Below are 11,122 nucleotides of genomic sequence, written 5' to 3'. Positions count from 1 at the left end.
TAAATAAAACGTTATGGCCAAAGTAAAATGTTAAGGCCTAGTTAACTGTTACCTGGCTAGCCTGCCATTTTAAGGAAACTTTCTCTTATGTTTCTGTTGTTAATGGAAAACTTTTGAATGCCGAGATCAGTTATGTATTACCAGTCACAGTAGAAGTCAGTAGACCTATTTTGTTACCCACAATAAGCTTGGTCCCGAACCAATCACCCAGCAGCACTCCCTGCCCCTTTTATGGTTTTCACCTCTATAAGCTGTCCCTGGGATGGACCCCAACATAAGAGACACCTGCACCAGTATAAGAAACTATTTGGAATAAGACTTCCGTTTTGAGTAGTGGTCAAGTAAAGTTTAAGTTCCCAAGAACTCCCTGGGAACGGACATCCTCGTTGGCAGAAAGAGACATGTACGTGGGTAACTGACATCCCGGTTGGCAAGTTAGGACATGAATGTTAGACAAGGCAAGTCCCCTGTCACAGTTAAATACCCCAGCCAATGGGAGCAGGAGAAGTGTACAACAAACACATGCTCCTGAGGAAATCCGATATCCCCAAATCCTGATTGGTGGAGTAACTTGGCACAGATGTTTGTGGATTTGGGGCTTTAAAACCCTGTAAGATCTTAACTCAGGTTCATGGTTCAGTTCCTGCATGTAGACCATGGCCCTGGTCAACCAGTCCCAGAGTGAATGCTCAGTCAACTGTCCCTGTCTGACTGAGATCTGTGTTTTTGTGTGGTTTGTGAGGCATTTCCTGGATTCCAACACTGCCAATTCAAGATTTGTGTATTTGCGGGACGTTTTCACAAGCAATTCAATGAAAAGGTATATGAGTGTCCAGGAAACAAAAGAATTGCTAACAAGGTAGGATGCTCTTGTCTTTCAGGAGTTTCTTCCTCCCCAAAATACCTTCCTTCTCAAAAACAAAACAAAACAATGACAACAGAAAAAGGTTACTTGCAGTCAAGTCTCCTTGGCAACCATAATTAATATGTATGTTTGTAAACAATTGAGGTAATCACAGCTACAGAGGGAGAGAATATGCAGCTTCCGGCAGCCATGGTCTGATCTTGGCTTCTCCTACTCCCCAGGAGTGGAATCTCTGACCTCAGCCACCCTTTAGAAACGCTGGGTGCTTGCTGTCCCCCGAGGGCTCTGTATTGCCTGAATGATGATTCTCTCTGGTGTCGGAACTCTATCGCCCTTTATCCTAGACGCAGTCACTCATTATCTCAGCCAAGGGCAAGTCTACCCCACAAAGGTGGTGCCTGGCTCCTCCATATGGCTTCTTTCAGGTGTGTAAAAACAGCAGACCCAGTACCGTCTCCCTTAAAACTCCAAACATCCATGGCAACTTGTGTGATACCTGTCACCATTAAGGATACAGCATAGGAAGGAGAGACGTGAGCTATAAACACACAGGAAACTCAACAAAGCTCACGGAAAAATCTCAAAAGATCTTCTGATGGCTAACTTGGCCGTGATCACGACTACATCTGAAGTCAACTAAGATCCAAGATGCTAGGCACTCCTGTATGAGAGTTTCTTGACCAGATTATTTGAGGTGGGAAAATCCACCCTAAATTTGGGCCACACTTTGTGATGGCAGCCTGTATAAAAGAACTTGGAAGGAGGAGATCTCAGTTTTACGTTTGGTTTGGTTTGGTTTGGTTTGGTTTGGTTTGGTTTGGTTTGGTTTGGTTTGGTTTGGTTTGGTTTGGTTTGAGACAGGGTCTCTCTGCATAGCCCTGGCTGTACTAGAACTCACCCTACAGACCAGGCTGGCCTCAAATTCATAGTCATACACCTGCCTCCACATCCCAAGTGCTGGGATTAAAGATGTAGCGCCCCCACCACTAAGCAAATGTTGAGATTGCTAAGGGCATGTGCCACCACACACCCGGCAAAGCTTTTCTTTTCTGCCTGCTTTCTCTCACTCTTAGGCAAGCTCACCTATCCGGCTGCTGAGATATTCCTCCCCTGTATTACCTGCTTCTGCAGGATTACAGCATAGACTGACAACCTGAAGCTCTCCAGGACTCCTCCATAACTCTAGCACCAGGTTGGGACTACAGAAACAGCCAGACTCCTGGACTGAAAAGCTGCTATGTTTTTGGCTTTTCTGAAATTAATTAATTAATTAATATCTGTGTGTATGTATATATATGTATGTGTGTGTGTGTGTGTGTGTGACACACACATACATGTTCATCCTATCAATTCTGTTCCTTTAGTAAACCCTAATACAAACCTTATATTCTGGGAGCACCCTCATAGAGGCAGGGGAGATGGGGGACGGGATAGGAGGTTTGTGGAGGGGAAACTGAGAAGGGGGATAACATTTGAAATGTAATAAATAAAATAACCAATAAAAATGTTAAAAATAAAAGAATTAAAAAAAAAAAAGAATTTTTGCTGGGTTCAGTCCCCAGCTCCGAAAAAAAGAAAAAAAAAAAAGAATTTTTGGCTTGATTTGGTTGTATTGTTTATTTGAATTTTTAACTAAATTTCTACTTTAATTAAAAAGCATAGTCAGGGCTGGAGAGATGTCTCAGTGGTTAAGAGCACTGACTGCTCTTCCAGAGGTCCTGAGTTCGAATCCCAGCAACCACATGGTGGCTCACAACCATCTGTAACGAAATCTGATGCCCTCTTCTGGTGTATCTGAAGACAGGTACAGTGTACTTACATATAATAAATAAATAAATATTAAAAATAAATAAATAAAAATAAAAAAACATAGTCAGGAGTGATGGCACACATCTGTACTCCCAGGGTTCCGTAGGAGGCTGATGCAGGAGGATCACAAGATTGAGACCAGACCAACTATGCACAAGACCCTGCACCGGTTCACTAAAAATAAAAACACGATTCACTAAAAATGTTGCCAAACATTTCGAAGTAAACTACAGTACGTTAATCTTCGGGGAAAAAAATATTAGGACAACAATCAAAGTTGAACAATGCCCAAATCACTCTGTTACCATTTTAATTTTATTAAATAAGTAACTTAAAATTTTCCTCATCCTATCATCCTCATCCAAATTCTAGAACCTCATTTCTAACGATGGGCCATCAAGTTTAGGATCGGACAAAAGTCCCTTATTTCTTTCACGCCTAGCAGGCAAGCCTGTCCTCCGAAGGGGAGGGCCGTCAAACAGCTGTCTCCGAAGCGCCTCCCTGATGTACTTCCAGAAACACCTTGGCTGGAACTTTTGAGAAAGAAAGGCTCCTTCACAATGATGTCAGCCTTGCTTTAAAAAAAAAAAAAAAAAAAAAAAAAGTCGAAAACTCATGAAAAACACAGTTGATGTGAATCAGATGTCTAAATGGCAGAGCGCCCGCTAAGCCAGGCAAGTGCACAGATGTGTGGGACACACATTCCTCCCCTGGAGCCCTGGAAGGTAAGTAACCCATCCTTGTGGATGTCCCCGCCTTGAAGCCTAGTGGCGAGGTTCCCGTTCCCTGGTTCATTTCCCTTCCCCACCCATTCCTTTCTCTGCCCCCATCTTCAGACAGGAGCAGGATCTGTCAGTGATCATGTACACTTGTTGACTAACAGATTACTTTTACTGAATGCTTTCGTTTAATATCATAACAGTCAATAGCTGTTTTAAAACTCCCAGTTTCTGAAGGAAAAGTGTTTCTAACGAATTCCAGGAATCAGCCAGCAGGTGCAGTAACATTTTTTACCAAAGGGAGGATTTAGATTTTCTGGAACCTGGCAGGGAGGATCAGAAGAAGGGGTGTCAGGCCTCACCCAGGTAGGCTCTCTGCTTCCCTAGGAGGGCAAACTATTACAGCTGCTATGGACAATGGGGAAGAACTAAGGCACCTTTTATCCTTCAGCATCTGGTGCGTGTGCCCCACCCACACGTGTGTGTGTGTGTGTGTGTGTGTGAGTGTGCATGTGTGTCCATCCTTTCAGGATGTGGTGACCAGGTGCCTTCTCCCCATCATTCTTCTGTTCCCTTTGTTTCATGGTAACCTTTCCCCTCTGTTTCCAGATACTATGTTATCTGTGGCAAGATGCTTCACTGAATGTCAAATGCCATCCTGCCCTGTCTGCCAGCCTGGAGACCTCTTCATCCTGTTCATGATTAAGGTTGAATTTTGGCCTCTTGTGTGTGTTTGCATCATAATTCTCTCATCACAGAGACCTTACGAGAGGTTTCCTTCTTTTTTTTTTTTTAGGGGGCTGGGGTTGTTTAGAGACAGAGTCTCACTATGTAGTGTTAGCTGGCCTGGAACTTGCTTTGTAGACCAGACTGACCTCAAACTCACAAATCTGTAGCCTGCCTCTGCCTTCCTAGTGCTGAAATTAAAGGTACTGACCACCAGGCTCTCTTGCTTTGAACTCTTCATCCTCCCGCCTCAGCTTCCTCATGCTGGAATTAAAGCATGTGCCACCATACTTGGCCAAGCTATCTTTTTAAAGTCATACGGAGCAGCCCACCCTGCCCTCCGGCTGTCAGTTCCCCATCTGCTCTATCCCCCAACAGAACCATGTCCTCTACACACGACATGCTGCGTTCATTGCTATACGTTTACCACATTTCGTCATGTTCCTTGCTATAGCTCGGGTTAGAAATGCCCCCCAAAGGTTCATATTTTAAAGCCACTATTGGGAGGAACTGGAGCCTTTAGGAAGCAGGGCCCAGGAAGAAGTCGTCAGAATCGTGCCCTTAGCTTCTGTCAGTGAGCCAGCCTCTTCTACCACACACTCCCGCCATGATGCATTGCTATCACGAGGCGCAAAGCAACAAGGTGGAGTGATCATGGACTAAGATGTCTAAAACCATAGCCAAGATAAACGTCTCCTTCTTTTAAATCAATTGATTATCTCAGCTACTTTGTTATAAAAATGGAAAGCTGCCCGGTGGTGGGGCACACCTTTAATCTGAATGCTCGAAACGCAGAGGGAGACAGAGCTCTATGAATTCGAGGACGGCCTAGTCTACAGAGTGAGTTCCAGGACAGCCAGGGCTACACAAAGAAACCATGCCTTGAAAAACAAAGGAGACAGACAGATGGATGGACAGATGGATGAACAGATGGACAGATGGACAGACAGATAACACTTTTTTGTTTTACTTCCATTTCTCGCTAGGTTATAACTTCTATATGAGGGCTGGTAATTATATCACTTATCCGATAGTGTCTCAAAATAAAAAGAAAGGAATCGGGGTTGGGGATTTAGCTCAGTGGTAGAGCGCTTGACTAGGAAGCGCAAGGCCCTGGGTTCGGTCCCCAGCTCCGAAAAAAAGAACCAAAAAAAAAAAAAAAAGAAAGGAATCAAGCAAGCAAAGATGGGATAGTAATGAGTTCAAGGCCAACCTGGGCACACAGCAAAATTCCACCCAAATATTTCACGTGTGCAGGATGCCGCTGGTTTTGTTTGCTTGTTCAATTCAATCCACAGTTAACTCTTCAGCACCTCAGATGCTGCATAGTCACACAAGACGCTCAGCAAATATTAGCTGTAGGGCTCGAGAGGTGGCTCACCAATTAGAACATTTCCTACTCTCGAGGAGGACCTGAGCTGAACTTACAGCCCCTGTGTTGGGAGGTTACACTGCCTGCAACTCCCTCCTCAGGTAACCTGAATGAGAATGGTGCCCGTAAACTCACAGTTTTGGATACTTGGTCCCCAGTGGGTGGAACTGTCTAGGAAGGTTTAGGAGGAAGTGGCCTTGATGGAGGAGGTGTCTCACTTTGGACAGGTTTAAGATGTCAATGACGTGAATGAGCTCTTAGCTGTTCCTATACCATGTTTTACTCCACCATGGACTCTAACCCTTTGGAGTCTAAGGAACTGTAGCCAATTAAACCGTGTGGTGGCTTGAACAAGAGTAGCTCCCGTAGACTCATATGGTTGGGTGCTCATAGGGAATGACCCTGTTGGGAAGCGCAGCCATGATAGAGTATATGTGGCCTTGTGAGAGAAAGAGTTTCACTAGAGGGGCGGGCTTTAAAGTTACATATATGTATCAAGATAGGCCTATTTGCAGTCTCCTTCTGCTGTCTATGGATCTGAATACAGAACTCTCAGCTCTTCTCCAACACCATGTCTGCCTGCGTGTTTCAGCCATGATGATAATGGATGAATCTCTGAAACTGTAAGCCCATCCCAACTAAACATTTTATAAGAATTATCATGATCACGGTGTCTTTTCACAGCAGTAGATACTCTAAGACAAACGCTCACTTTTATTTTTTTTTTTCTTTTCTTTTTTTTTGGAGCTGAAACGCTCACTTTTATAAGTGGCCTTGGCCGTGGTATTTTATCGCAGCAATACAGAAGTAACTAATTTAGGATCTGACATGCTTTCTGGCCTCCATGAGCACCTGCACACACACGTACATATACCCATATACATACACATAAATAAAATATTTTAAAAATAGAGAGGCAGCGTGTTAGTTGTATGGTTAAGCCTCTATGAGACCTTGGCGGTGTGGCGGTGTGGCGGCTTCTGGTGACAACGTAAAGTGAGGTCTTTATACACCTCAGTTGCTCACAGTATACAGGTCCCAATCTGTGTCGTCAACGGCACAGACTTCCAGACTTCGCAATCACCATTTGCTCTTCAAATGGCTGAGATGCACAGTGGTGCCCTTGAAATATCACAATGCAAACAGTGTGGGCTTACACCTTTCTGTTCTCAATGCACTGGACGCAGCTACTGGGTGTCTCTAGAGTGGACCCTGATGCCCATGGGATAGAGTAACCGAACGAAACTATGCCCTGGGTATCATTTTGTATGCCTTGCATGTAATTACTAGGTCTTTAGATGTGGTAATTAATAACGTTGAGATAAATAGTAAAATCCCTTCAGCTCTTCTTCCTGCCTCCTTTCTCTGCGGCTTCCTAGCCTGCCCCTGTTCCAACTCTCTCTTCAGTATACAGTAGTATAATGATTTGTTTCTGATGGCCAGAGTAGAAGGCAGAAAAGATGAGAGAAGGTTTGTTTGTTTGTTTAAGACAGTGTCTCACTATGTAACTTGCTAAGTAGACCAGGCTGGCCTCGAACTCACCAAAGTTCTCTTACCTTTGCCTGCAGAGTACTAGGATTAAAGATGTCTGTCGTCATGCCTGGCAGAAGGTTTAAATTGTAAAGAATAATTTCTTGACTTCTTTCTTATATTCATGCAGGAAAAGGTGGCTTCCCTCAACTTCTTTCAGAGTTGGATCTTCTTGGGGAGCCGGGCCACCATGTTCAAAGGTAGGGAGGGCCACCAGCGACAGCCGACTGCAGATGCCATTTCCAGACTGTTCTTGCTATGTGCATGGAGAGTCACGGCCACAGCCACCTGTTCCTGACTCATGTGCTTTCCCCCAGCCTTGCTGGATGCATGAGGCCTACCAGCTGCTGGGCTGGAAGAACACACTCTTGGCAGGATTTCTTCCCCGTCCTTCCCCCTGCTTCCTGCTCCTTTGAGAGCTCCATGCAGAACCGCCAGACAGTTCCTCTTGCCTTGGCACCTGCTGCCTTCATGGTGTTCTGCTCATTCCTCTAACGTGTGAGCGTGGGGGTCTCTGTCACCAAACAAACCGAGGACCTCAACAGCATTGCCTTCAACAGAGGAAGAGAACCCCCAGAGTCTCACAGCCATAAGCCTGGCTGGCCAAGGTGAGTAGACCAGAGGAAACTGGATCCACAGCAACCCATTCCAGCCCCTCCCCTTAAAGAACAGCCAAGACCCACAGCACCCTGGGCCACCTCTGCTGTCCACAGAAGGACAAACAACCGTCAGTACTTGTCAGCAGGGGAGCTGTGACTCCACTGGTGGTCACTAGTCAACTTGCTAAAAATTGAAAACTGGAAGCCAATTTGCCATGCTCTCTCTGAGACCGTCACATGAAGACTTCTTCCAGCTTTCAGAGTTTGTGCCTGGCCAGGTGTTTGACAGCTTCCTCACAAGTGAGGACCAGAAGGCTGTTAGGACAGGGACTGAGAGAGTGAGGTCAGACAACTAAATGTTTTAACTGAAACTTTAAATAAGCACTGATTTAAAAAAAATAATAATGTTTAACTTCAGCAGTAGTAGTTGTAGTAGACTACATGTGTGTGCTTATGTGTGTACGCGTGTGTGAGTGCTTATGTGTAAATGCCTGTATCTATGTGTGTGTGTGTGTGTGTATGTATGTGTGCTTGTGTGTGTGAACTTGTATGTGTACATGTACATGGGCATGTGTGCATGCGTGCATAGAAGAGAGCCACAACAAGAAACCAGAGAGCAGGGGCTGGAGAGATGGCTCAGTGGTTAAGAGCCCCGACTGCTCTTCCAGAGGTCCTGAGTTCAAATCCCACCAACCACATGGTGGCTCACAACCATCTGTAAAGAGATCCGATGCCCTCTTCTGGTGTGTCTGAAGACAGCTATAGTGTACTTATATATAATAAATAAATAAATAAATAAATAAATAAATAAATAAATAAATAAATAAAAGAAACCAGAGAGCAAAGGGGTTGGGGATTTAGCTCAGTGGTAGAGTTCTTGCCTAGCAAACGCAAGGCCCTGGGTTCGGTCCTCAGCTCCGAAAAAAAAAAAAAAAGAAAAGAAAAGAAAAAAAGAAAAAAAAGAAACCGGAGGGCAACTTTGTGGAGTCAGTTCCCTCCTTCCGCTGTGTAGGTCCTGGAAATGAAAGTCAGGCCTGCATAGCAAGTGTCTTCACCCACTGAGCCATCTCATTGGCCCCCAAAAACAGCGGTTTTAGTTTTGTTTTTATTTTCTTCCAGACAGCTGGTATTGTGGTTTGGAGTAATACTTCTTTCTTACACATTTGTGTTTATAATTATTTTATAGCTTTTATAAATGTTATTTTATTATAATTATTCACAACGATTTTTTAAGGAGAGGGTGTGAACACCCCCACTACCACAAACTGTACAGTCAAGTTCCTCTCACTGGGGAAGCCCCAGTAGTCAGCACATCCAGAGGGCCAGGGATGAGCTTCACCCCGGGAGAACTACCTTCGTTATCACGGTGATACGGATGCATAGGGAGCTGTTCCAGACCCACCAGAAGAGGGCGTCAGACCTCATTACAGATGGTTCTGAGCCACCATGCGGTTTCTGGGAATTGAACTCAGGACCTCTGGAAGAACAGTCAGTGCTCTAACCACTGAGCCGTCTCCCCAGCCCTAGTGAGCTCTTCTTATGATGAGCAGTAGCAACCGTGGTGCCTACTGTGTAGTGAAAACACCAGAGGCAACCCCATGCGTAGGGGCTCCATTCTCAGAGCTCTCTGATCCTGCTATAGCTCCTGACAGACCTCCCTTTTGCCACCTGTAACACTGTCTCCAGCAGTCCGTTCTTAGTCTGTGTATTCTACCTGCTTCTTCATACAAGGTCTCTTGTGGCCTCGAAGCTATCAGGCTGAAATGCCTTCAAACCCTCAGACAGACACTTCCACTCTGCGATCATGAGATGACTTCTCCTTCTTGCCTCTGTCCTTGTGTCACCTGCTTCTGTGTTCTTGTTCTGCTGTATTCAGACATGGTCATAGTAGCCCAGACTACCCTGAACCCACTGTGCACCAGGACAGCCTCAAGTGCCTGATCCTCCCGCCTCTACCCGCAAGCGCTGGGATTACAGACCTGCACCGTACCCCCATGACCGGCTTGCCTTTGTTTTTTTTCTACTTTCCATTCTTTTTACAAAAGACTAAGGAGCAAGATGCCATCAGTTACTTCAAAATGTTTTTAAGACAAACCAACCCATCTCTGGAGTGCGGACTTTGCTAATGGCTGAGTGCCTGTCTTCAAAGGAGAGCGGTCACCCTGGGCCCCTGGATCCCCGTATGTCTACCCCTCCCTCCGTGTTGATCAATCAATGACACTTTCAGACATCCATAACTACAGTTTGAAAATGGGCTTTTCGGCTTTTGTTTCGGAGGAGGCAACGGTGCAACTTTCTTCGATCATCCCAAATCCGGGTTCATCCGACACCAGCCACCTCCGCCATGCCGCCCAACGAGATCATAGTCGTGTACTTGAGGTGCACCAGAGGCGAGGTCGGCTCCACATCCGCCTTGGCCCCTAAGATCGGTCCTCTGCGTCTGTCACCCAAAAAAGTTGGTGATGACATCGCCAAGGCTACCGGTGACTGGAAAGCCCTCAGGATTACAGTGAAACTGACCATCCGGAACAGACAGGCCCAGATTAAGGTGGTGCCCTCTGCCTCTGCCCTGATCATCAAAGCCCTCAAGGAACCACCAAGAGACAGGAAGAAGCAGAAAAACATTAAACACAGTGGAAACATCACTTTTGATGAGATTGTCAACATTGCCGGGCAGATGAGACACCGGTCTTTGGCCAGAGAACTTTCTGGAACTATCAAGGAGATCCTGGGTACTGCACAGTCTGTGGGCTGCAATGTGGATGGCTGCCACCCTCATGACATCAACAGCGGTGCGGTGGAATGCCCAGCAAGTTAAGAAGCAACAAGAAAATATTTAAATAAAAGACTATCTGATACAAAAGAAAAAAGAAAAAGAAAAAAAGAAAATGGACCTTCTTAGTCACTGCCATAAATGATTCACAGGCAACTTAGCCGCAGGCCCACCATTAATGAAGTCCCAGAACAGTGGCTGTCTGTGGCCTGATGTGCCAAGATCCGGGTTCTGCATATTTAAAAAATGTAAAGTAATAAAGAATGTCACTGGAGTTCAAATAGAACGCGGCAGAGTAGAACTATACATGAGTTTTCTCTTTGAAAAGCAAGGGTTATCAAAACCACCTCGTCTATCCAACAGCCTGTGTGCTCCCTGTCTAGTGCCGGAGAATTCGGGAGTCCAGTCCAACCCTTAAGAGTGTGGAAGGCCTTCCTGGCCCTAGCTTAAGGGACCATATGATGTTGTCCTAATGAGTGTTCAAAGACATTGTGACCCTGCCCAAGAAAATCACCTCTCCGTGGTTTTTGTTGTTTTAGGTTCTTGTTCTTTTGTTTTGTTTTGTTGTTTGGCTGTTGTTGTTGCTTTTAGTTTTGCTCCCTGATGCTGCTAGCGGATTAAAGGGGAGTGCATGGGGTGCCCTCTTGAGGTCTCTGGATAAAGGACTTTGAAGAGACCACACACAGGACTGGTTTCATAGGCCATTATCCCACTTCCCCTATTGAGGGA

The 11,122-nt window shown here is 45.4% G+C and overlaps 1 protein-coding gene across 1 annotated transcript; it reads left to right on the top strand.

Moving 5' to 3' along the window:
• The first annotated feature begins 656 nt into the window (after positions 1 to 656).
• Positions 657 to 10,438, top strand: LOC116897753 (60S ribosomal protein L12-like). Its single transcript, XM_032899186.1, has 2 exons — positions 657 to 859; positions 9,898 to 10,438. The coding sequence occupies exons 1-2, from the start codon at positions 657 to 659 to the stop codon at positions 10,436 to 10,438; spliced, it is 744 nt and encodes a 247-aa protein (XP_032755077.1).
• Positions 10,439 to 11,122: the final 684 nt, after the last annotated feature.

This window comes from Rattus rattus, chromosome 4 (assembly GCF_011064425.1).
Source record: "Rattus rattus isolate New Zealand chromosome 4, Rrattus_CSIRO_v1, whole genome shotgun sequence".
In the NCBI taxonomy this organism is placed as follows: Eukaryota; Metazoa; Chordata; class Mammalia; order Rodentia; family Muridae; genus Rattus; species Rattus rattus.
Note: the sequence above shows the minus strand (reverse complement) of the source record. Positions and strands in the feature narration are given on the sequence as shown.

What these genes read in the sequence shown, in the direction of transcription:
- LOC116897753 (XM_032899186.1), top strand. Translation starts at nt 657, where the DNA reads ATGGCCCTGGTCAACCAGTCCCAGAGTGAATGCTCAGTCAACTGTCCC. An exon ending in ACAAAAGAATTGCTAACAAG is followed by an intron (nt 860 to 9,897) that starts GTAGGATGCTCT and finishes TTTGTTTCGGAG; the next exon opens with GAGGCAACGGTGCAACTTTC.